The sequence below is a fragment of the Paralichthys olivaceus genome, chromosome 14 (genome assembly GCF_024713975.1).
Source record: "Paralichthys olivaceus isolate ysfri-2021 chromosome 14, ASM2471397v2, whole genome shotgun sequence".
Lineage (NCBI taxonomy): Eukaryota > Metazoa > Chordata > Actinopteri > Pleuronectiformes > Paralichthyidae > Paralichthys > Paralichthys olivaceus.
In genome coordinates, this window is record NC_091106.1 from 6,509,589 (window position 1) to 6,537,187 (window position 27,599).

At 39.5% G+C, this 27,599-nt stretch overlaps 1 protein-coding gene across 1 annotated transcript; it reads right to left on the bottom strand.

Moving 5' to 3' along the window:
* Positions 1 to 1,683: 1,683 nt before the first annotated feature.
* On the bottom strand, positions 1,684 to 10,498 carry LOC109630532 (intraflagellar transport protein 88 homolog). Its single transcript, XM_069539102.1, has 11 exons — positions 10,403 to 10,498; positions 5,505 to 5,562; positions 4,952 to 5,298; positions 4,706 to 4,779; positions 4,391 to 4,541; positions 4,027 to 4,142; positions 3,611 to 3,663; positions 3,343 to 3,408; positions 3,133 to 3,230; positions 2,545 to 2,617; positions 1,684 to 2,004 (listed from the first exon to the last, which is right to left on the bottom strand). Exons 1-11 carry the CDS (start codon positions 10,496 to 10,498, stop codon positions 1,748 to 1,750), a joined length of 1,389 nt encoding a protein of 462 aa, XP_069395203.1. The 3' UTR covers positions 1,684 to 1,747.
* Positions 10,499 to 27,599: the final 17,101 nt, after the last annotated feature.

Sequence of the window (27,599 nt, forward strand, 5' to 3'; positions counted from 1 at the left end):
AGGAATCGGGTCTTGTCTTCTGCACGTCTGTGAGGACTAAGACCCTTGAGGAGGCGGTTTGGATGCTTCTTTGATGTTTGCACCGAGGTTTTTTCTTTTTTGCCAGCAGACTGGTCCATTGTGACTGAGAACTCATTCACACAAACACGTGTGAAATGTTTGAAATCTTTAAGCAAAGCCTCGTTCAACTCAACTAATGAAAACTTTTTAAATTTGATGGTTTTGCTGGTGGCTCTCCTGAATCTACTCCCGCTGTGGGATTTTTCCAGGTGGGAACTCTTTGATCAACATGATTGCAGCTATTGAAAGGCTGCTGCTGCCTGTTGGGGACATTTCAACAAAGTGGCGGGCAATTACTTTACTCTTAGAGACCCAGAGGAGTTCTATGACCTTTTGAAAACATCTGCACATCATCAAAACACACGGTATACTGGCTACAGTGTTTTAATTGTTGATCAGTTTAAGCAAAGTAGTTTCAAAACAACAAAGTTTTGTGGGCCCTATTACACTTGGTACTAACATCCATCGCAGGGGGATTCACCAGTACAGGTGTGAGCCGACCCAAGATGAGGCTGCATGTAAATATCCGATCACGCAGACCATATTCGAAGGTTGTCATGGGACGCATGTAACAGAACACAAACGCGTCCTGTGCCACATACAGTATGAAGGACCGCCTACTCAGCTGACGTCCTCTGACCTGCTGCAGTTTCACAATCAAGCTAAATATTTTTACACTTTTCAGTGTTTGCAATGAGTGGCGCATATTGACTTTCTTCTTTTTTTAAACTATTGTAGTGGTGGGAAGCACTGTCACCTCTCAGAAGAACATTCCCGGTTAGAATGCCTGTTGTGTGTGGAGTCTGTCTCTGTATGTTGGTCCTGTGATACACTGACGACCTGTCGAAGGTGTGTACCTCTCCTCCCAATGTCAACTGGGATTAGGTCCAGCTCCCCCCGGGACCCTCAAAGGATAAGCGATGTCGATAATGGAGGGATAAATGGATAGTTCAAAACAGAAAGATCTTATTGCATTATACAGCTGTATGCTGTATACATCTGTATGCAGTGCATTAATATATATGTATACAAATTCAAAATAAATAAGTTTCAGTTATGTGCTTATTGCATTAGAATAATAATACATTAAATGTGATGATATTGCACTGGTTTAAAAAAAAGAGCATCATATGAGGTACAGAGCAGGGTTGAGGCAAACTTATGATTGTTCTTAGGGCCCAGGGAATTCAATTGTTTTTCAGCCTGGTGGCGTGAGCACCAGGTGGTGCACTGGATGGGAGGAGTCCCTCAGTATGTTTTGTGTTCTTTGAAAGCAGCGGGAGCTGGAGACGTCTGCCAGAGAAGGAAAAGGTGCTCTCCGATGCTCTCATTATGTATGTTAGTGTGAGTCTGTGAGAAGTCGCTTGTAACTGTTATTTAACTCCTCACGTTTGTAGACATCCGTTGCCTGAAACAGCGATTTTCACTAACAAATGCACACCTACACAAATACATTAAAAACTGTTTTTTATTGATATTATTATTGTTATTATGATTATGGCAGGAGGTTTGATCCCAGAATTTCTTTTTTGAAGTTGACAACCTCCCTGCACATGTTCTTTCCTGTCCTTGGCCTCTCCATCTGAGGCCCCAGTGGATCCACATAGAACGCATCTACACAGGACAGCAAGATAAGAGTTAGTCGTTATGAAATGCACTTGGCTCTATAACTTTTTAACAATCATTCTTAGAGATTAAGATCATTTTTAGCTTTTACACCTTTTCCAGCGTTGTCCTGGAATCCCAAACAACATATACGGCTCAAAGGCAAAGGAGGCAACACAGCTTTAAACATGTTATTGATTTCCAATGTAAAGGTGAAGACGAAGAGAACATTTTCCTGACCCAGTTGTTTTGGGGAGATGACCTCGAAGGGCTCGTCAGAGGTAATGATCGACCTTTTCTGGGATCTCCGCTTCTCTTGTTTGGTGCTATTGATGCTGTCTGCACAAAACAAATACACACACACACACATTAAATCGTATTCTGATTCAGTGTTTTTGACACAGTTATTTCACTGTACCTCAGTGATTGACCAATTTATGAACATGTATATAATGTAGTACACATGACATGTGCAGGGCAGTTAGATGCCTTTGACCTTCAAAATACCGGGTTGCCTTACAGAAGAACCTGACTTATGTGTTTCGACCATAACTGTACAGTACTTGTTTGTTTGTTTACCTCAGAGAAACTGTTAAAAGTTGCTCTCCTATTCAGCGTCCATTTGCAACTCAGATTGGTCTTAAGTAGTGAAGGGTTTTATATTGATCTCTTGCACAGTAACACAAAGCAAAGTGTTTTTAAAATGTTTCCTATTCATTTCATTCTATTTTGGCCTACCTGTTAATTTTATCTAAAGATTTTGGTTTGCAATATCAAACATTACAGATCCAAAAATCACTCAAAGTGTAGAAACAGGGTGTTTTGCACTAAATGTTTTTGCCAAAAGAGGAATCTTGTTCTTTATAGTGACCAACTCACCAACACTGGCGGTGTTGCCCTCTGCGTTTTCTCTTTGGTCATGTGCACTGGGCAATCGCCCCGAATTCAGCCTCTGCAGGAAGAGCAAAAGAGGATATGATCTCTTATAATCTCAAGAAAAACAGCTAAAAACCTTAAAAAAATTATCTACAGGGTGAAAACCCAATCAGGCTGTAACAACTGCAGAATAGATGCTTTGTTACATGACAACCCTGCAAACATTTTAAAAGAAAACTGTAGCAGTGGCTCAGTCCATAGGGATTTGGCTTAGCATGTCCCATGGCTATTGAAGGTGGACTGGTAGCTGGAGAGGTGTCAGTTCACCTCCTGGGCACTGCTGAGGTGCCCTTGAGCAAGGCACCATGCCCCCCAATTGCTCACGGGGCAGCCTCTCCTGGGGCTGCCCATCACTCTACTCTACTCTACAATCTCTCTCCAAAAAATTTGCCCTCTGTGTGTGTGGGGTTGTGGGTTTGAATTGCATGTGTAAAAAGTGTAAAATAAGTGTAAAAAAGTATTTCCCCTTGTTGGATAAATAAAGGAAGTTTAGTTAGTTAGTTTTAGTAAAGCTGTATATCATATATGTACCTGTTCTCTGTTCCTCTTCAATTTCTCCAACTTGCTGGTGTATTTTTCGGCTTCCTTTAGTCCCATATCCGTGCACAGATTCACCAGGAAACGCAGACCTGAACACAAAAATTAACAAATTACAATTTTAGCTTCACTCTGATCAGTGGATTATGTGCTGTTTTTATCAATAGTTCTGTTAATAATTGGGCAACAAACAAGATTACTTACATTCCACATTCTCTGGAAACAGGAGGTGGATGTGTTTGTATCTTTCCAGAGCCTTCTGGTAGTCTCCTGTAAAAAAAAGCAAACAGACATTCAACAAAGTTCAACATTTATGAAATGTTGATTTAAACAAGGGTGGCTCTTCTTCATAATCTGTAAAGTAAACTTAATTCTACACGATTATAATCTCTTGGTTTTATATGATGAGGTTTTCAGTAGCAAACAGGCCGAGATTATGCAGTTAGATCTGATTCTTAAAGGTCATTCTCACCATTTCTCCTGTAGCAGGCTGCGACATAGAGCTGCCATCTCACCTGCGCTGGACTGAGAAAACAAAGCAGAAAGAGATCCTCTGGGTACTAACACACAATCGTGCACTGCAATTTTTTTTTTCTTTTGTTTAAATTAAATTATAGTCCAATTCTAAATGAGCTGGGAGGCAAAAACAGATAATATATCCTCTTTGCTCGGGTAAAAAAGATGTCTTCCTCTTGTGTGGTTGATGAGAGAAAATTTCTACACAATAATTTAAACAAGAACAATTCAAGACGACAGAACAAACCCAACCAAAATACTCTCAGTTAAGTTGTCATTATGATGATGATGCTGAAATTATCATACGTTTTACGTCAATATATTTGGTTTCTGCTCTTGTCTACAAACGTTAAGTAAATACTGGCCACTTACTGCAGGACTGCAGCTCTCTCAAATAATTGGACGGCCTTCCCACAGGACTGAGTCTCTATGTGATACGCCGCAAGCCACTCAATCACTTCCATGTTGCAAGGGAAGAGCTTGAAGGACTAAACAGCAACACAAAAAAAATATTAGAGCACTTCCATATGTGCGCCTGTGTGCCTGTTTTATTTCAACACCTATTCAACTACAGGAGCCTCCTGGCCCATAATTGAGCATACACCCATTGGTGCCAGGTGTCTACCCATAGGAGTGTCCAGGTAACAGGTCGGTAGGTTTCTGTAGTTTAAGAGGTTTCATGTAACCAGAGCTGAAATGTTGAATTCAGAAAAACGCTTGGTCATAAACCTTGTACCTCGTAGTAGTACTGGTAAGCCTGCAGCTTGTCCCCCACAGCATTATGCAGCTGCCCCAGCTTAGCCAGTGCATTGGGGTCGGTGGGAGTTGAACTGATGATGTGCATCAGCATCTCGATCGCCTGGTGGTTATCCCCTAGAATGGCATATCTGTCATGCAGAGAGTCAAGGACCAAGTGATGCTGTTATGGTGATAGGGCGAGGTGCAGGTTTGAATTCCTGAATGAGGCAACAACAACTGAGGTACAACTGCCCGATGGAGCTACACTTCATAAAACAAGCACATCCACAAACACTTCTTATGAGTAGGATACAGGTTGACAAGCTGGTAAATGACTTGGTTGTCGTTCCTCAGAATGGTGTGGAGCTCCAGGAAGCAGTTCAGAGTTCAGAATTTTTTGAAGATGTTGAGCACCATATTCTGTATATGGTCTGTAGTGACCAACAAAAGAAAGGAGTAATTCTAGAAAATCAGCAATCAACCATTTGTTATTCCTGGCATGCTGTCTAATACAACAAATTTAATTTGCTTGGAGTCCACATATCTTCCTATTATGCACCTCAGACGGGCAGTGCTTGTCCTTATTATCAGTGCCCAGAGGGGCCAAAATGAGCATCTCGAACCCATCCCTCATCTTCTTCTTGTCACCGATGGCGTAGTAGCACAGGACAAGGTTGTAGCCCACTGTGACGTTGGGGCTCTCTGTCATGACCTCTTCAAAATAACTAATGGCATCTTGGTACCTGCGCATGTGAACAATGACCACGCCAATATTCTGCTTGAGCTTAACCCTACTCTCCTTGTGACAGTTGTGGGTCTGATCCAGTACATTGCAGTAGATCTTGATGGCTTTGGGGTAGTTCTTTTGTTTGACATAGATATTGGCCATGTTGAGCCTCAGTAGGCCTGAAGGAACAGCAAAGGCAAAGTTTGAGGGAAATCTAGTAAGCCTGATATAAAAAGCAATATATACAAGTTTATATTTTCCCAGTATCTGGGGTTATTTCAACTACTGATGGTGGATGCACACACAAGATTTTCTTTCCTATCTGCTTTAGTGCATATACGATAGCAGTCTGCTTATCAGTATCATTGAAGTGTCTGTCCTTCACCATAACCCTCTGGGTACATCTCGTTGTTCTCAAACTGGTTTGCAAGATTGAACAAAACCTGGTAATGATGGAAATATTATATTTGTAGTTACTGTAATAAGTCAAATAATACAAAAAACTCAAACCCTGCCATGTATTAAATTTACTGTCTCTCCCTCTAGCATGAAAACAATCACAAATGAATTAAATCAAATGAGAAATTAAATCAAATTTGCCACTGTCTTCGGAATAAAAATTATGTAATAACAGGGAACATCGATGGTGAAAGCTTCATTTGATACCACATCTAAAGAACAAAATAATGGAGAATTCCCCCTTGCCACATACAATAGCTGTAAATAATGTACTTTGAGAGGTGCAGAAAAAACTTAAATAGACTTAGACTTTTTTTTTTTTGCTTACCTTCCAACTTGCCTAAAAACTTGATAATTCTATTCAGGAAAGATATTTAGACTCAACCGTGCTATATTGATGCCTTCTTCAATTATAGATGAAGAAGTATTTCCTTGTACCTGTCTTTGTTTTACATATCAAATCTATGAGCCATTTCCATGACATACAATTATAAAATGCCACATATCATTTGTAATCACATGCCACAGCAGCAAAAAAAGGCAATTTGTTGTGAGGCTAATTATCTTTAATTACTCTCGCAAAAGCTGTGTTTGATCACATCATTGTCTGTCTCATCGTTTCTGATGTGATGTGTGGGAGAAGATCTCTGTCTTATAATGAGCAGGTACATGTCTGTGTAGTATGCAGAATATGTGAAGAAGGTAAAAATAGATCATTTTGTATCCCAATTGTTAAACACATGCATTGTGGCGACATTTGTTAGCAATGGCCAGAGATTACCAACAGTTCTTCTGCTGTTATAGCCCCACCTGCCTGCTGCTTCTTCCACCATGTCTTTACACACAATGCTGCTCCTACATCTTACACACTTGCTGACTTTGGTTGATGCTGGACAGTATTAACCAAACCATCACGGTAATTAAAGATTAAACAGTACGATTAACTGGCATGAATTTTACCATGGTACACAGGGAAACAGGTTATTGTTTCATCGCTTGGTATACAGGCCATTTAAAAATATGAAATTGGCCATATCTGTAATATGCCAACATCTATATCCAAATCAACAGCACACATTTGTCATGCAGTTTGTTGTGATTGTAAATTGGGAGCATCGTTCCACCCTGGTTTGTGCACAAAGGCACCAATGGTCACACTCCCACGTTGGTTTCAAACACTGCAGAGGCAGACAGCCTGCTTAAGCAAATTATTTTGAGCCATCAACAACTGAGACAGAAAATGTGACTCAATCAATGTTTTGCTCTGCTCTCCTTCATCATAGTGTATAATCCTGGAGTTCTTGTGAAATGCTTTGGCAATCCCACTGTCATTGCTGCTGTGGGATACATGTGATAGCAAATGCTAAGGACAAAATAACTCACACAGACGTCATTAACAGGGACGATTTCATGAGATGTGATGAGGAGAATCTAATGTTTTATTTGTTTGTGGATATATATATATAATTTTATAGTATATACTGTAAATATAGCATTTTAAACTATTGTTTTTGTATACCATATCTGCCTATATACATAAAACAGTATAATCTGCATATATCTATCTCAATATCTCTGACATGCTCATACATTCATCCTGTGCCACTGTACTTTACTCATGTACATTTCTAGACAAACAATATTTTTGCAGTGTAAGCTGTATATTATATTTATATTATGTTTTTTAATTTAATTTTCTATTCTTATTCTATTGCCGTTTTTATTTCTATTTCATTGTCTTCCTGATTCTGCCTTGTCTTCTGCTGTAACAAGTAAATTTCCCTGTTGTGGGATCAATTCATTTTATCTTATCTTATCTTGGCATCAGTTGTGCCGGAACCAATTTGAACCCAAATTGCTTAATTGAAAGTCTGTATGAGTCAGCCTTTAGACACAAAATACCTTTGCAAACAGAACAGGAGCAGGAAATTTGAAAGTTGTAATTTTTTATTTTGTCATCCTTTTATATGTCATATGTGATGTTATATTTATTTAATCTCTCTCCGTCACAGTAAAAACTGTATGTAGATGCTTAAGGCTAGAAATGCTAATGAGGTGTTACGGCAACTTCAATGTTTTAATTGAGAGTGAATGACTCCCTTTGCCACTGTCCCAAAACCACGCTGGCTTGAGTGCAAAACCAAGGAGAATATTTTTGCTGAATTTCCCTTCCTTTGATTGGTCACTTTGAACACTCCAGTCCCAAACCTCTGATCTTCTAATGCCGTCCCCCTATTTTTTTGTAGCAGTTGTTTGGCCCCCGGAGTTTCAGAGCATTATATCATATTGCCATAATATTTCATTATATGAACATGTATATGAGTATAGTCTTTATTCTTAAAAGCCCAGTGTTAGCTTCAGCAATGGAACATTTCCTTGTAAGTTTCTGAACTCCTGTCTCAATGTCTGAATCGGGGAACTGAAAGAAAGATAATAATTACAGTCTTACATTCATTGTCAGTATGTAAGTCATTCAACTTGTGGCTTCACTGATTCAAGTGAAAACATTAATAACATAAACATAATTTAATTTATATAAGATTATCAATGGTTTGCCATTTGACTGAGCATTGTTTGCATATTTGACTGAGCATTGTTTGCTGCCTGGTGTTTTTTTCTTTGGTAATGTTGATGAGAGTCTTTCTATTCTGTCTTCTCCCTGAGGGTTTGTTGACAGGCTATTAATTGGAACGCATTCATTTTCCTGATGGCTGGCGGCAAAACATACACTGTCTTAGTGTAACCTAAGGAGAACGATAGTGCTGTTACTGCTGCTGCTACATTGAGGCCTCAAAATGCCACCTATCCGAATAGACAGCTGCACTGACAGAAAGAGCAAAGCAAGAGAAACAATTTGAGTAAGCTGGTTTGAGTCTAACTTGTCTATTCTCGTGTGGGCCTCCATAGATGGTGCATGAACTCCAAGCATGCACAAAGCCATTTATAGTGAACATGTTGCACATGCACGTTGCAAAATGATCCGAACTGCTTGTGGACATACTAAGAAAAGAAATCTGAAGATAAAGAAAAGATAAAGAAACATATAAAGGGAACCAGACTCCCTAGCAACAATAATAAACAACGCCCAACGTTTAATTTGTGCATTTTTACTGTTGTTTGATGAACTCAAAATTCCAGCTCCACCAGAATCTGCACTACCACTTTTTTTCCCCCTGGGTCGCCACACTTTCCAGAAAAATCGCTCCCTCACGTTCTTCCAGATGTAATACATCTTCTTTTCCAAGTTAAGAGAGTGAATCATTTTCTAAGAATTCAGCACCACTTGATTGCCTCTGTGGTGTCTGCAGGATGAGTTGTAGAGACGCTTGAAAAGGTGGACCTGCTCGGCCAGTCTTCCCTCAAAGGCATACATATTGAAATGAGCACACGCAGAAGGCACCTAGTTACAAAAGTTCTCAGGTGCATGACCAACTACAACTACTGTTGACACGGCCACAAAGAGCCAGCTAAGCATCACATGCTTTTTTTTTCACTGCTGTTGTTGACTGTGTAGGTGGGTAACTGTGGTCAGTGACAGTGACATGATAGATTTGTTTTCATCTGCATTAATTACATTGCTTTTTTCAGCCTTTGACGTTAGAAGTTCAATCTTCCATCTCTTTTTCCACCTTGGCTTTCCTCCCTTCCCCTCCTTTCTCTTCCCATGATCCTCCTCCTTCATCACACTCTAGTAAAGGTGGTAATTGGTGCAAGCAGGGAAAGGCACCGCTGAGACAAAACTGCTGTAGCAGCCTGCTACACACAGAAGCACATCAGCAGATCAATAAAGACTGTTCCTCCACCTGCAGCTCACTGGAAGTGTTGAGCTGAAAAGCAACAGCTCGTATCTGATGTTGTCGCGGCTGCAGTTAATCTTTAACATTCATAGTTACTAAACCCTGTTGTCTGGCTGCCTGTATGTTTTTCTGCTGAGGGATTGCTAGTGTCCATTGGTTGTGTTCATTTTATGACTGTAGGTAAATCCTCTTCAACTTAATTTTTCCAAAGAATGTGTCAGACTTGTCCCCTTTCTCTATGTCATGTAGGGGTAGTGGCCATCTAGCCCTTCAAACACCCTTTTAATCATAGTGTTTTCAGGACCACCCTCAAAACTAAGGAGTTAATTTCTGAATGCTTTACGAACCGACGAATCAATATGGTGACCGCTGCGAGTAAACTGCTCAAGTATGAAATCTTGTAAGGTAACCATGAAAAAATGTTTAAATCCACCTATATATATTATTTGAATCCAGTAACAAATTAAAATTTTATTGAATCACTATGACAAGTGTTTCATAAAAATCACTATTCACACTGTCAAAGCAAACATGTAAACAGTCTGAATGAGAGTAATGAGTAATGTTTGTTACTCCTGTGTCTCATATATGTGGTTAAAAAAAAAAGTTCCCCCCTCATGTTTTTAGTGCGGGGCAGAAGTTTCTATGGCTAGAAGTAATGTTACATTGAAATAACCAATGTAAACACACTGACTGTCTGTTGTCTGTTTGTGTCCTGCCTGCCCTGTAGTTGTCTGTCTCTATTATAATGTTGGTTGATAAAGGTTAATATAATAACAACAACATTGATATTGTTTGTCAGTGTAATAATGTTGGCTGGATGCTGATGACGTAGCGAGTGGTGTCCCAATTTCCAGGGGAAGATTTTCAAGCCCTTTTCCATGTGGCTCTGTTTGCAGGGGGACACTCACAGCAAAGGTCACTTCATATCTAGGGGGAGGGCCAAGAGGCTAGGGGGAGGAATTGGGACAGGGCATATCCCTTACTCTCAAAAAGTTGTCTCTCCATTCATTATCTACACCCTTACCCTTAGAGTGTCGCTGGGGGAACTGGAGCCAATCCCACCTGATACTGGGTGAGAGGCGGGGTACACCCAGGACAGGTCGCCGTTGTTTCCCCACATTAGGATGAGTTCTTATTGGTCAGTGTGTTTTCAGATTGAAGACCCTCAGCCTAAGAGAACCTGCAAAATTGTTGAATATTTGTTTGTAGATAAGTCCTAGAGTGAGTTTTCTTTTACACATAGTTTAAAGACATGTATTATGATGTGTATACAGCCATTATCATTTTGCCATGGGCAGATTTATTCACAAAACCCATCTACTCAGTGGCAGTATACTGATTTTCTTAGCAATTTAGCTGGATGCTACAGCTGTCTGCCCTGTAGTTCTGTGTGTTTATGTAAATAGGCTGTGTGGCCCCCGGTGCTGGATTGGCTCCCACAGATGGAAGCCTTCATTTAGCAGCACCTGCCATCGTCTCCTCCCCCTCCTCCCCATTGGCGGATCCCCAGGCTGCCTTACCAATCACCGGAGAGCGTCTGGACTACATAACCTCCACAGAATGTTCAATCATGGCACACTTGACTAGCAGCAGGCCTCAGAGATACTTGTGTCATGTTTTTGACTAGTTCTGAAGTTTTGTTAGAATAGGAAATTGGTTGTTAGAGAAAGATTTGATTACACAACTTTGCATGTTTTGTATATCCTCTAGTGAGTGTTAGTTGTTTTGTTAACTGAGTTAAAGTTTACTAGCTGAGGAGTTCATTTGTTTCATCTGTGGTTTTCCTTAGCTCTAGGTTAGAGTCCTCCTTTTGTTGTCTTTATTTGTTTTTTTAGAACCTCACTTGCAAGTCATTGTTACTGGTCATTGAAGGTATTTTTGATTTAAATCATCCTGTAAGAACTTTATCAATTAGTTAATTCATTCATTCATTCATTTAACTGCCAATTCCACTCTGGTGTACGTGCTTCCCATTCCTTCAACGAGCTCGGTTTGTAACACTGGATATTAATCAAAAGACCTTTCGTTCTGACCGCAGTCAAGCTTTTGGAGTGACCTCTGCATGTCGGGATGGAGGAGGCAACCTGCTGATGCATGAACTTTATATGCCCTGGGTTTTATTATAGAATGGTCAGTGCTGCCCTCACAATGCCGTAAAAATGGAGCAATCTTGGAAAGACTCTGTGCTGACACAGCTGCAGTGCCCATCCCCTCTGTCACCCTGCTATAAATCTTTTTTATACATACTTAAAATACAGCAATATATAGTTAAATAGTCTTGTTATTATTTATCTTATTATTAGCCTGTGTATGAGATGATTAGTTCAATTTTTAGCAGACAAATGTCAATTAGTCAAGAATTTTGCATGTTATTAAATGTTTCTCTGGCTGCTTTCAGACATGTGCTGAAGTCCTGATAATCTCCTGACATTCTCCAGAAGGACTTTAAGTGAGAAAGCAAATGTCTGAGTGAAAGGCTCCAGACATTCTCCAGAGTTTCTCCTGTCAGGTCCTTAGTAAAAACTCAAGATTATGTCTTAATGAGCGAAATGAGAACACAGTAGAAGTTCACCTGCAGGATTCAATGTGAGTAGGTGGGAATGTTGATCACTGCTTAAATGTGACAGACGCAAAACTTAAAAAACTGCCAGTGTTGATGTGCAGTGCACAAAAACATGTGATCTCGAAAGATTTCTGTGTTGTGAACACGTCTGAGGGTTGGATCTCCTGCTGCATGTGTGAAAAGGCAGACTCTGAAGAAAGCTCGGACTGAACTTTGCAAATATTCTGTCTAAAAACGGCTTCTATTGTCTCGTCTGTCTCTTCTCTCTAATGATGTCCACAGCGTTTTAGATCTGCCTGTAAGTCTCTCAATATTCATGAATTTAGTTTTTCAATATTAATGAAGATATACTTATATATATGCTATGAGAGCAATCATCTGCAAAATCTGAATTTTTGTCCAGACAAAAATCCGTTCAACATCTTCCCTCTCTACAAGGTGGTGGGCTGTGTTTGCAGCTGCCTCTGTAACATCTGTGAAGACGTGAAGTATGACAGATGTGGGCTGAATGCAAAGTGGACAGTTTATCAAAAGCAATGAATTGGGAAGATAAGCAACATCGATCCATCTTTCCCTCATTCTAGTGATGTGTGTCACACTTGATGGTGCACAGGGTGGTCAGGAGCAGCTTTAAGGATCTCTTGACATTTCCTCAGGAACTGTGTGGAATCAGCGCAGCTCTGATTAAATGGTCTTATCTCCTCCTGCTCTTCACCTGGCAGCCCAGTGACACGCTGCTGAAGAGCTTGTTTCAGTCTTTGAAGCATGTGGGACATCACGCTCTTGTTTTAAGCCCTTCACCCAGTTTCAACCAGCTCAACCACTGCAGAACGTCCTCCGACACAAGGTTTAAACCTGAAAAGATAACGAAAGCAAATCAATCATGTTCCTTTTCGAAACATTTATTGAAGGCATTTCCGCACCCCTGGAAAAACAATAAAAAATGATGCTGCTGCAACATTTATTTGTTCTTTTTCCCCCTGACACATTTAAGGCTCTAATTTCAAAAAAATACATTTCAGTTTGAATATCAGTGAATGATTGCTTACGGTGCTGACGCAGTTCGAAAGCAAGCTATTAAACTTGACCCTAATTTTCACGCTCTTTTCTTTGAGTGAGACATTTTTCCCACCTATCCGTGAACATGCTGTCATTACCTCACTTCAGAAGTGATCCATCAAAAGTGTTTTTCATGCCTCCAGAAGGCTGTTGTTTTGATTTTTCTATTTAGAGGTAAGAGGCCATTGTTCAACATAGTCATTTTAAACTTATTGCTTATTTTTTTCTTCAAGCAAATCCACCAGCAATGTAGGGCCTTACATTTTTTTTTAAATCTCCACAATCTCATTAAAAAAATGCATTCATGCATTCCACTGGGAAGAATAAATGTAAACAGTTAGTCTTGGATGGTAAATTCTGAATAATGTAGTTAAAGTTAAAGTATGACGCTGTCCAAGTTTGGCAAGCAATAGCTTGACTTTTTAATATTACAAGCATGACAAAATCACAATGACTGCACTGGAGCTGAAAGAGTTAACATCCTTCTATTTTCCCTTTAATGTATGGAGGTGTACATCAGTTTGTTATATTAAAACCCTGAACTGTCATGTTGCAGGCGAATACTGTATTTGACAGATGATGTATTATGGCAGTGCAGTGTCTCTGTGGGACGTGTGAGAGAGGGAGACTGGCACATGAAAATAAAACTAACAGAAATGACAGGCTGTGATAACTCCAGCCAGTCAGCTGTGTGTCAGTAAAGTAAAAAGCATTCCGTGCAATATTTCACCATGCTTGAAACGTCATTACAACTTGCCCTCATGGTGAGTTTAAAAAGATTGTGATCGTGACGAAACTGTGACAAAAGTTTTTAATGGTAAATTTATTCAAACAATGAAAACATATAAATGTTTTCAGCTATTATGGACCACATTTGGACATATGTATAAAAATACACTGATGAGGGCACAATTGGAGTAGTGGTCACCATGGGGGCCAGAAGTTTTATTTATTCGTATCCAGCTTTGTAGCCTCTTCTTTTGTGCTTCCTGCTGTGAGAATCTGGGATTCAAAACAATGATAGATTGCCATCTCCAGCTCAGGTTTTTAAACAACATAAAAGTGTTCATAAGGCCACTGTGATAAAAACAGGGACAGAGGGACGTCATATCTGAGGTCTGTCTTCGTCTCCGGCTTTAAATATCCAGTGTGGAGGCTTTTTGCTCATGTTGCATTTAAATGAGGTGTATGACAATCACAGCAAAGTCTAGACATGGACAGGAAATGGTAATGACAGATTGAATCAGGTGTCGGCGCTTTTCATTGAGGGACGTCATGTGACGAGCACTGGACATGCAATTTCACTGGAGGTGAAGTGTGTTTTATAAGTGCTGGACCCTGAGAGCTTTTATTACAGTCATTAGATGAGAGTTTGAAATGTACAGTTTACTTTGCTTTGACATATGGCAAAATTCCTATTTCTAATAGTGCTTTGTAGCAAACAAAATCATCCATTCTGCAAGGACTAATGACGAGAAACATTCCTTATCCATGAAACAAACATAAATCCCATAGTTCCATAATGTTTTCTACATTTGTTTGAACATTGTTTCATTACATGGTTTAATGGCCCTTGACTGGAGATTGAGCAGAGCAAGCTCTAACATTCGCTTTTTACTGGTTGGAAATTCACATTCTGTGACAAACTGTTTTTCAGAGAGGTAATGGTGGCAAAAGAGGAGACGAAAATGTCAGAGGAATTTTTTTAAATTGTAAGTACTCAACCGAACAGCACATGTTAAAAAAAACACATTTTCAGCATTCTTGATAAACCAAAGAACTTTGTCAACTGTCGCCTGGCAGCAGACCTACAGTTGAAACACAGTCTATGAAGGATGCAGCCAACGTCGGCTGCGTGGACCAGATCCTCCAAAGGATGCTGCCCCTGAATCGAGACACAGCTACGATCTAAAGGTTTAATCAGACCAAAAGTTTTGGTCACAGATCAAATTGAACCATGGTTTGAATTGTTAGCATTCTTTTTGGATAGTTGAGACTTTCAGACCAAATGCAGGGAGTTGCGACAGCTTCTGCTAGTTTCTGCAGTTGGTGATGCTGGTTTAATACTATCATGGCCACAAAATAAAAGAAATTCCATTCAGAAGGAAAGACTACCAGACTGACAAATTGCCAACATCAGATGCACGCTCGTCTACCATCTAAACAATGTCAATTATAGGTGGATGCAGCCTACGTAAGGGATGAGAAAAGGATGCACACCTATCATACAAAAGTCTTTAGTGCGGTCATTAAATTGCAATGACACCAAAACTGATCAGATCAAATACAAACTGCATAATAAAGACATGAACCTAGGTTCAGACTTTCATGTGTGAAAATGCCCATTGAGTCTACACCAGTCTCACCTCTGCAAACACCAGCCATGACTTTCAGTCCTGTTTTTACCCTTCAGGACAATTTCCTTCTCTTTAACTGTCTGTCTGAGTCTACACACTGGACAGATGTAGGACAGGAGCTGCTGCCGCTCACGCTTCGTCTCCTGTGTGAACATGGGTTTAAGTTAGTAGACTGTACAACTGACAGCAACACAATTTGCATGGATGTTTAACTCCCCTCTTGGTGAGCTCCCGTCCACTGTGCTGGATTTACCACTCAGTTGACAAGCTGATGATTGCGCCTTTCCCAGCCCACAGGTTTCTGACTTTAATTTATCTGAGGTGAGCAAATCACTCTAAGTGTCATCCCAAAGTACCCAAGTCATTAAGGTTGTGCAGCCCAGGCCCGATGCGCTCAGCAGATCACCACTTAAACGTGACATGGCACTACAAAATTGCGATGTCCTTTTGGTTTGGAGAAGTGGTGAAGTATATATCTCTGCTTCACCTCGTGCACTCTATCACAGAGAGTGGCCTCAACTGTCATCTCTCATTTTTCCTGCTGTCATGGAACTTAAGTAGAGGTAGGGGCTGATCCCAGGTGGACTGATGGAGATTTGTTGTGGTCGAGCAAAAGTGGTACTTGAAAAGCATTACAGATAATTGTTCATCCATGTTTTTGTCTTCACATCCCTCAGGTGCACCCTCTCTCTCAAATCCCTGACAGCTCTCCCAGAGATGTGAGCACACTTTGATGATGCCTGTTGTCATGGCGTTTATTATGGCAGAGAAGAGAGGATGAAATGCTCCAGACGCAGACTGCAGCTATGTGTAGTCTTCTCACTGTGGAAAAGACAAGATAAAGGTTGCAACGAAGCATCTTTAATTCATCAAATGGAAACAGTCCTAACTGACTGCTAAACATACAAAACTTGCTCCTTGAGGGGACCACGTTTAAAGAGCCTTCACAGGCGGCTAAGCATCAAACTTAACATTCATTGGTATTTTCCCAAAAGGAGGCTGGCTTGGATTCAAGGTGCTTAAACAGACTGCATGATGATAGGCTGTGTCTCTGTTTACATGTCTCAGGATTAACGGAGTGAAAGACTGAATTAATTATCCCCTAGTCTAGTACTTTTTTTTTTTTTACCTCTTTCTCTTAGGTCATGTCCGGGTATCAGTTGGAATAAAGGAGCTGATTGCTGTCAGTCAAACTCTTTAATCATTTAACTCAGGAGAGATCAATGCTTTACAGAGACTCAGGTTGACAGTGTTTCATATAAACCAAACTTCAAACTCGTCTCCTCTCATTTGCTCGTGTTTGTCGCTGCTTTAGAGAATCCTGTCTGCTCGCTTTGTGTCTACTGGCAGTGCCCCAGCGCTGAGGGAGTCCCTTTAAACACTTTCATTCCCAGGGCAGGCAGTTGGCTTCTCTGTGAGAGCAGACAGTCACAAATATCTCTAATTCCACCCACATTCCCGCTCCCACCTGTCAACCATGAAAATCTCAGCCAGCGGGTGAAGCTGAAGGATACTAGAAATGTGCTGTGCTGTGTTTGCTTGCTGGGGGCGTATTTTTCTATATATTATTTCTGTATAAATTAAATATTTCAAATTCCAGTAGACTCTCCCTGGGTTGATTTTGAATTATGACCAAACAGGTAGCTTAGTCATCCAACAAGCAAAATGTAACTTTATCTGCATGACTAACAAATGTTTGTTGTCGATTGCTCAATATGCAGCACAATTATACAGTCTATATATACATAGAGAAAATTGTGGCATAATCTTCTCGATGATTTTTGGGGACATGAAACAATCCAAGAGCTGCAAATTTGTTAAAGTGAAAGTTTTCAGATTTCCTGTCATCACCAAGTCTCACCCTTTAAAGTTTTCCTACTCAGTCACTGCAGGAACAAGAGACATCATCTTGTGTATGTCGGCCTCTCTTTCTGCCTCTGCCCGAATGATTTCTCTTTCCGCTTCCATTTGTCTCCTCTGTTTGGTATTTTCTGAATATTATCAGCCATGCAAGTCAAATGACTTAAAGTCCTTACAGACCCACTGTACAACCAGTATGCCATGACCAGTTCAGCAGTTTGTATATTTATTTATTTTTGGGTTGAGGTGCAGAGTTAGGTACAGAGCGAGGTGAAAGGAAAAGACTGACGCTCCACATGGAGGCTGGAGTTAACTCCCTTTAAATCTACATGAATTACAGCTTGTCCAGAACACAGCAGCCAGACTTCTCTCCAAATCTCTCCATCCTCTCTTCATTGACTTCCGTCATTTTCTGAATTGATTTAAAGAATTTATTTGAGCCCAGTGGTAACCTGAGGTCGTCAGCAAAAGCCCTGCTTGCAATCCCACAGTCCCTGCAGGACCAGAGGTGAGCGGGCATTTTCTGAAGACAGGACTCTGAAGACAGCAACACAGAGCACAGACTCTCTCAGGAAGTCTGCCTGCACAATGGTAAATGAGGGGTACAAGTTATAAGGTGAAGATGAAGAAGCTAGTGATGAGAATAGGTCTGCATGGTATTTAATGACGAGCCAGGTAGAATTCACACAATTGCTCTTAGTTTTAGTTGAGAAGACATTTATGTTAGTAGTATTTCACAGTGTCTGGTTATACTCAGCTCTGCTAATGATAGATGCTTCATCTCACTTGTTGTTTGACCATATCGCAAATCATGTTTTAGACTTCTCCTCAGTGAAAAGCAAGAGGTACAGGGGAGGGATGTGTTTGAATGTGGAGATAATGGTGCATGTTAAAAGACAGTCTATCCTGTAAGACATTTAAAGTGATTGTTGTGTAAAGAGTGAAAAAAAGAGTGAGAGAGAGAGAGGTCCAAACCCTGGCTCCTCTTTTCTATCACAGTGTGAAGGGAAAGCTGAATAAACTGTAACGAAACGCTAGAGAAATGATCCGACGCAGCACAGCTAATCCGGAAGGTGTGGGTGCAGGGGGTTCATGATGTTTGATCTGGTGAGCTGTTCTGATGGAACACACTAACACCTTCACGGTTGAACAACCTGCCGCGTGAGTAGAAAGGCAGCTGCTTGACTGAAAATAGATCCCTATAGTTACAACCGCTCATCCAAGGTATTCACTCAGAGACAGTTCAGAAATCATTTGTGTAAAACTTTACTTTATTAGTTATTCATTATTTAAGAGGCTAGCACTCTTTTCAAAAATAAAGAGTTAAGGTGTGATTGGTGATTCAGGATGGAACAGTGGAACAGTGGTTAGCGCTGTCACCTCATAGATGATTGTTCTCAGTTCAAATCCTAATTTGAGAGGCCTGTGTGTGCGTGGGTTTTCTCTGGGTGCACAATCCAAAGATAATTTTAATTGTAGATTAAGGTTTGGTAATAGGTCTGTGTTAACATAGATCTTTTCTAGTCTTGATGACCACTGAAAGCACTCAACAGTTTTGCTCTTCGACTGGCAAAGACCATCAGGCATAAATTGGGGTTCAGTATCTTGTCCAAAGACACTTCAGCACATAAAATGGGGAAGACAAACTGCCAACCTTATGGTTAGTGGAGGACCTGCAGCCACAGGTGAATCGGAGATTTACTCAGAGACAAATAATTTGTGTAAAATTCAAGTTCATTTGTTCTTGATAATTTAAGAGGCTAATGCTCATTGCAAAGATATTTGGTGCTTTGGTCAAATTGTGGTTCCCGCTCTTTTACATCATTGATGGTGATGGTAAAGTTAGCATGACCCATATTCAGAGTGGCTATAAATATGAGATGACCCAGGTTGAAATACATCAGAATTTCCCTTTAAAGGGCAATAATCCTCACTTATTAAACCATCAATCAGTGAACCCAAGACGGGCAATGATACATTATCCAGTAGGATCTCAGGTGATTAATGACACCAGAGTCATCATGGGAGAACTCAGGAGGCGGGAACTGGGAGTCGTACAGCCCAAATTGAGGGTGTAACCTCTTAACACAGTTCCATTGTTGCTATGGATACACAGTGTGATGGATGACTTTGCAGTGACAGCGTTCTCTCTCCCTGCTCCCCCCACGGCTTTTATAAAAAGCATTTAATTGAATTTAGCCTGTTGGTTAATGCCATTACCTCCCGTCATATGGCCAACGGGATGTCTAATGATTGTTAATAAAACAGAGCAGAGGGAATTCATGATCACCTTCTACAGATGATGAGCATACTGAGATAGCATAGGCTGAAGCCATACAGCGCAACATTTAATCACTTCAATGCATTTATAATTAGCCATGGCTCCAAGAAGGTCAGGGTTATTTTTAACTGACTTGCATTAAAGCAATTCAAATATTTGAGCTGAGAAATATGAGTAATATACTTTTCCCTCTGAATATTAGAAATGACATTACACAATATGAAGTCATCCAAATTGAAAATGAGTCCCCTTTGCTCTAAGCAATTTAAATGGTTGAGAATTGTTTAGCAGTGTCTTTGGCTGAATAACTTGGGGGGGAGAAGAGAAAAAGTAAAAAAGAAAATAATGGAGAAATAAAATATCACTCAGTGAATGCACCACTGAATGATGGATTGCAAACATTTGCTAAAGTCGCACCAAACAAGTTAAAAAATAACAATCTGCAAAAAAAAGTTGTCTGAAGTTTTGATATCACTTATCTGTTTTCTCAGCTCTGAAGTCTACTGAACACTACGGCTGTGATGGAGCGTCAAGATCAGGGTTTTTATTTCATATCTGTTGTGTTGCTCTATACATCCACTCTTGTTTAACTCATTGTTCCATCACCTGAGATAAAAATCTTAAATGTGACAGCATGTTTCTCTTGATTGTATCAGGATGTGATTAACTATCGAGCTTTACTTCTTGTCCACAGCAACGATACGCGCGTGTATGTTTAGATGGGAAGTATTCATAGTGCATGTTTTTCAGCAGTTGTGTTATTTTTAATGGGCAGAAACAATGATGCATTATGTGACCTCAGTGGTGCGCAATCATGAAAATATGTGTAATCGTCCTGAGTCAAACACCTTGATGGTCATAGAATACTCTGCTGTCCAAACTAAAGTCCCATTATTTTATCGCACTGTGTCCCACTGTTTCTGCCCATGTAACCTTTGCTGTGTCACTATTGATCAATGGTTATTTGTATGCAGGACAATGGCAGACAGTCAGACACCGAGCACATGACTTTAATCTCAATCAGCACCATGACAGGGCAAGTGGCTGCTGTCATGAAAAGTTACAAACGACCTCAAACTGATTACAAACTGTACCGTAAACTGTACCTTTAAGCACAGCTGCTCCTTAAGAAGCTGTCGTGAAGCTGCAGGACGTATATTGCAGACAAGACAGTGGCAGAACGAGGATTTCTCAAAATCAGGGGCCATAAACAGGTCACAGTTTACACAGAGGGGCCAATTATATGCTGAACATCCATGCACAAATCCTGATGCAGTCATTCCTTGTTTACAATTACCTCCATAAATTTGAGCGAGGCCACACATTGAAAATAATTTGAGTTCTTTGTGTTCCTTGTGTTTGAGTTCCAAACACATTATGCATATATTGTTGATGTTATTAGTAGGTGACTAATTTCTTTAAAACAAAAGAGTACTGACAGCGGCCAATCAGTTTTCAGCTGGGGCCAGTGCCTCCACCTGACCCTGCCCTGGATCTGACCGTGGATTAGTTTCCTATTCAAGCCAAGGAAACATGAGGGTGGATGAAGAGATCGTCTAGAATAACATAGATTAAAACAATTTATTCCCATTTATTCAGATCCACACCAACAATTAAAGGGATAATTCCCCCAAAAATGAAAATTCACTCATTATACTCACCAAGGTACACAACTGAATTTGTGTTTTTATACAGGATATATGATCACGTGCCATACTTAATATGAATTTAGCATTTAGTCTGAAATGTTATGCAGTGCTGTGCAGACAGCAGTTTGTGTTGCACCATATAGATTTGAACACTAGATGGCACATGCGGTTAAATAATCAACACTACCTCATATGACTGTTCCTTAGGGAAGGTTTTCCTTTGTGATACATTACCTCACCTTGATCTTTGACCAGTTTGTAGTCTAAAACGTCTAACAAATTTAAATAATGAAGGAAACCAACTGTCCAAAAACTCTTTTTCCTATATCTCACCACCTTGAAACAAGCAGCTGAACTTGGCTTGTCGATTTAATCACAACATACAGTGTTCAAATAGACACATGCACTCATTCACACTGAAACAACTGTGATCACTTAAGACCAAACAAAAACTTTCCACATGGCTTGCTAAGTCACTGCAATTGGTTTAAACATGAAAGAAAAGGTTTTCGTGTGAGATTACAGAAGATATTTCAAAAACAACATAATTTCACTGTGCTCACAGATGAGAGTTCAGTCATATGGCAGCTGGATTGTGACTGCTCCACTTTCTGAGTTGTTAAACTCTTCTAATAAGGTTTATGTAATTTAGAAAAGCTGACTTGGATGGGATCATTTTGGGGGTTTTAACGGATCAGTTAGCATGCGAGGATTAAGCTCCTGGAATATTCCCTCATAATTTTCTGTTTTAGTGCCACCGAGAGGCCCCTGGTAATAAAAAACACAAGGAGGCAGGTCATACTTAGATGGTGCTGAACTTTAAGTTCTGTTCAAAATGATTTGTAGACTTACATTTGAAAATAAAATCAAAACTTTGCAATGGCACTCAATAAAACCCTGAAAACACCCTGAGGAGAATTTTAAAGATTAATATTAAATTATATATGACCTTTTCCTCCCCTTTAAGTGGCCCTAATGCTCAGTTGTGAACAGGAAGCAGACTTTTAGAGGCTTTTAACCAGAGTGAGGGACCATTTTCAACAATTGTGAAGACGTTGGTTATTATAAAACCACAAGCCCAGAGAGTCCTTATAGTCCAGTGCTGAGACACTTATTAACTGTCAGTGTGTTGACGTTCTGCACCCTGTGAGGACAAAGTTCTCCACAGCTTGTTATATCAGGGAAGCACAGAGATATGGTCTTTGGATGTTACTCAGTGATGACAGGGTGACACCCAGTGGTTCTTCGTATAACAAGAAAACTCAATATAAAGTAGATACCCTCACCAATATCATTTCTGACCAATCAAGTTTGAAGACCAAATATAGAAAATATGTTTCTAAAAGAATTAATGATTAGATTTCAAAGCCGCCCCGGCCTCCTCTTTTCCCTGCCTGCAGATCAGAGTCAGCAGTGGAGGCCATGTTTTCATTTTCATTTGTCTGTTAGCAGAATTAGGCAAAAAATACCAAACTGATTGTCATGAAACTTGGTGACAGGGTGGGGTATGAGACAAGGTAGAGCACATTAACTTTTGATTCAGTAATTGTCTTTAACTTTCTTTAACACTGTTAAAGCCCCTAAAGTCTTGACAGGTGATATTTTTATTGTTGATATCCTGTTATACTAAAAAATGTATTGTTATATTTATTTATGTCATTTAATTAAAATATATCCCCTCTTGTACAGAGACTCGTGATTGTCATTAGCAGGAATCATTTGCTGCAGATTTGTGAACTAGTATATCTTGAGGGAACAAGTAGTTCATATCTTGTGTGTCTAATATATCTAATGTTTGGGAACAAGTTGTTGTTATTTTGTGAGCAATAAAAAAAATCACCTGTAGGGACTTTTGGGCCTTCACACGAGATGACTTCATGGGAATTTCTCAACAAATAAAGCAGAGATGTTAATGAAATATGTAGATATAAAAAGGTGAAAGTTCAAACAGTTCAAAATTTCTTTGTACATGGTTTAAATATTTGATCTCAATACATATACAAGCAAATGGTGACCAATCATCCTTGACGGCGGTATAACCCTTTGTAACCCTTTGTCGTCCTACGCTGAGGAAAAAGACTGCAGGACATCTCCATCTAAAATGTCAACATTTGCACTGCATCGTAAACGTCATGACTCAACCAAAAACTCAACTTATTTACAGTTAAAACTACCGGTGACTAATGTTTGCTGATGGCTCATTAGAAACCCAAGACCCCATTGTTATCGTCATACTAACATTTCTACAAACACGATGACTCCCTGCAGAATCTGACACACAAACATGTTGTAATCAACACGTTTCATTCAGTGTTTTTATCCAACAACAGAGAGCTCTGCTGCTCTTACATCAACACTTTCTGACTTTCACATTTACTGTACTGGGCTGTATTGCAGTTATGTGGTCAACTCTTTGTCAAACTTTACACATCAGTCAAATAATTAAAGTTAAATAATACAATGATAATGATAATTAAATAATAATGTAAAGTGTTTTGAGGTTTTACTACAACTTGTTAACCCAAATGTAGTGTAAATTAATGGCTAACTGATCTTTAAAGCATTATTAACTGATTAATTAAACCATTAATGAGACACTGTTTGTATCTCTTGAGAAATTTGTACCAGAATAACATTATAACAGTCGCTGAAGTAATTTATGTGATTAAACTACTCAGGAGGCTTAAAAGGTTCAATTCATCCAAAATAAATAAATACTTTTACTACTTGTGGAATGCAGCCACACTCTGTGTCACATCCATCAGATGATTTATTTTCAAATATGTTGAATTTCATAAATGCCAATGTTTTGAGATGTCACTCACCTCACTTGCAATGGATTGGAAGCACGAGTGAAGCAAATAAATAAAGCAAATAAAGTCTTCTCCAAAGCAAATAAAACCTAAAGCTATCTACCCTGTTTTAATTAGTTTTATAACTGTTATCTAAAAGCACAGAAGTACAACAGTGGTCATTTGGAAAAAGTAATTTTGAATGTGTATATATTGTTTTTAATTAACTTTTAATAAAAAATGATCAGTGTAATGATATAGTTTATGTACAGGAACCTATTACTTGTATTTATTCAATCAGAATGTATTTGTTCTAAATCTGTAAAAGGTTTTAGTTCATCTGCTTCAAATCTAGAGCAGAAAATGATCAATTTTGTAAAATAAATAGTGTGAACATTAGTCTTTGTTGCTTTTATTAGCCGCCTGTCATTGCTCATTTATTTAGTTTTCCTTGGCTGTGTGTGTGTGTGTGTGTGTGTGTGTGTGTGTGTGTGTGTGTGTGTGTGTGTGTGTCGTGGCCCCCTCTGCTCATGCACGGCCCCCAGCAGTCAGCCCCACATAGAGTGACCCGGGGCGCATGTGACAGGTTTGGCTACTGTTTCTGACGGGTTGCTAATGATCGGCTGGCACGCAAGCACGTTGTTAGCCAGCCGGACGAATTAGCCGGTTGCATGCAAAGGACTTGGGATCTTGGGATCAGGCCAGACCACAAAATAGTTGAGTCATTTTCATTCTTCCTCTCCCTGCACTGGGAGGGAAGTGCCAACCAGATAATGTCATTAGTAAAACGTAACTTTTGTAAATGAGCTTTGGAGTAACCCTTGATTGGACATTGTCAGTCTGTTCATCCACACAGGCCACTTACACAGGTGACGTCTATTATAATATATCAGTACAAAAGCAAAGTTATCACCACATCATCCTCATGTGATGATCTTCACTATCTTCACCATATGACGCAGTTCAGTCTTATCTGCCTGTTTCATCGGCCACTTAACCGCACTAACAGATCACTCTGTGCTTTGACTGTTCAGCTGAGACAGGATCACCTCTGACCCGACCCTGTTATGACGGATGGAAGTTGAATGACGGTGTAGGTGCCAGTGCCAGGATCAGTTTAAATTGTGCTGATTTGTGGGATTGAAGCACAAAAATTCTGCTCTGCATCGACACATTTGATCACTAAAACACTTCCATTCAGTAGTCACAACAGTTTGTCAGGTTATGCCACAGACCATAGAAACTTTCGCAAGGAATTAGATCCTTGTATAGAATAAACAGATTATCCACATTTCAACCACCCCGACACATCTAATCTCTCCACACAAAGGAGGTCTTCGTCCCGGGACAACATGGCGATGCATTCAATCCTAATTGTGCTTGACATTCATAAGTGAGGAATGTTCCAGTCAAGACAAATCCGGGTGGTCTGGAGATTGGCTTCATGCCAACAAAGGAAAAAAAATCCTCTTAATGAAATTAAATCTGTGATTGTTAAATCCCTTTTGTTAAATGAGTCTGCAGATTGGTAATGAGCTCGCTGTAGACTCAGAGCAGCACACAGACGTCACCTATCAGAACAGCAGAGGGCGCTGCTCATTGTTCAATGTTACCACCGGGAGCTTTTCCACAGGTCTCGTAAGGTGTTTATCATTTGGATACAAATTTGTCCAAATTGGAGGATTTTTCACTTTATAGTTTTAAAATATAATGTTAATTGTCATTAGTGAAATGATTAATAATTCATATCTATACACTTTAGAAACACCTTTTCCTGCTTTCTACTAGGATTTACTCCTCAACAATATAATAAGACCATATAAAAGAACACAAAGAAGCACACTATATAATAAAAATAACTAACATTGGTATATTAATAAGTAGAATATATCTCATGCAACAGAAACAATAAAGGGTGGTTTTACATAGCTTCTTTTTCATGTTTAATGTGTTTGGCCTAAATTACATTATCTCAAATATCCTTTGTGATACAACTGATTCATTTTTCTCATTTGCAGTGGTGAGAAACAGGTGTTAAATACATTAGTATCAACTTCATACTACCATCAGTGTTGTTTAAAGCCTCGCTTCATCACCAAGGTTTGACATTTTTCTGTTATTTCTTCCAACTTAGTCTGAATCTCGGCTATGGGAGTGACCCTGACGTCCCTGTCTCAGTCTGTTATCACAGGTGCAGGAAGGAGATTCAGTAACTCAACCATCTGACAGATGATGCAGCAGAAATTGATACGAAACACAGAGCAAAGAAGAGCTGACTTCTATATACAGTCTATGGAGCTGACATGCAGCAAAGGTCCCAAGTAAAATTGCAGGTGAGCGTTGTGACCACCACCAACACCAAGTATAATAAATATACATCTGATTACCTTGGACATAAGTAAGTTACATTGTAAAGCCCCTGAAAACCTGGCTTTTAATTTTAGCTTGATGATAATAAATAATACTAAATAGTGTGTGTCTCTTCACCAGGATCGAGGGAAAAGCAAACCTGCGGTCCAGAAACCTAGAAGTCCAAATTATATTGTCTTCAAACATGTAAAGCTACTGGACAGCAGTGGTGGAAGAAGTATTCGGATCCTACTTTAGTAAAAGAAAACTTTGAAAATACTCCACCACAAGTAAGTCCTGCATTCAAAATTACTGCAGAATGTAAGTAAAAGTATATAAGTATTATCAGCTAAATGTACTTAAATTATGAAAGGTAAAAGTTCTTATAGTGCAGCAAAATGTTTTACTAATCTATCTGATATTTTTGGATTTGTATTCGTTTTATCTACAGCAATGTATCATATTCTCTAAGATCATCATATGTCTGTGAGAACAATGTGTCACTAAAAAGTCAACTCATGTGCTCAGATAAACAGCCTGTTTTCAGCTTTGTGAAGATGCGTTTTCCTGCTGATCCAACAGTCCAAGAGTTGATTTTGGATTTTCACAACACAAAGACAGTTCATCCTTCAGTTTGTCACAAACATTGAACATGTGGAGAAACATGGTTTAAACTGACATCTGAAAAGTTACTAAAGCTCTCAGACAGATGTAGTGGAGTAAAATGTATAATAATTCGTTCTAAGATAGAGCAGAGGTAGGAAGCTGCATAAATGCCAATACAAATGTAAAGTAGGTCAAATGTGCACTTTGCCTAAGTACTTGAGTAAATGTACTTAGTTACTGTCCTCCTATGCTGTACAGTAATTCTGATGTTCTGATCTTCTCAACTCGTTGAAGTGGGCTCATTCCATTACTCTCCTGATTTGAACTTTGTGATCAGCGGCTCACTACTTTTCTCTTAAAACTATTCATCAGAGCAGTATATAAATATATAAATAGAAATAGAAATATTTCTGTGTTTAAAAGCTCCTTATCTGATTAACTACCAATAATACATCAATTTGACATCAGGATATATTTCAAAAAACTGGACGGCAGAGCAGTAGCCGAAGGCCAAGCGCACTCAGGTCCTTAGAGGTTATTAACTTTGACCTCAGTGTTCAGTAACTATTTTGGAATATTCCTCACAGAATGTCCTGTTCTTCAAACACACTGACAGCCCGAAAAAAATGAACTCATCCGGGAGATTTCATCGCTGGTATTTTCCCCTCTCGCAAGAAGAAGAAGACCCTGTGACCTGTGATCCCT

Excerpts from the sequence above, each read along its gene's own strand:
- LOC109630532 (XM_069539102.1), bottom strand. The coding sequence starts at position 10,498 with ATGTGGGGAAACAACGGCGACCTGTCCTGGGTGTACCCCGCCTCTCAC. Across the intron at positions 4,780-4,951 it reads ACAAGCACTGCCCGTCTGAG|ACTCTGAACTGCTTCCTGGA; the intron begins GTGCATAATAGG and ends AAAAAATTCTGA. Across the intron at positions 4,542-4,705 it reads ATTTACCAGCTTGTCAACCT|ATATGCCATTCTAGGGGATA; the intron begins GTATCCTACTCA and ends TCTGCATGACAG.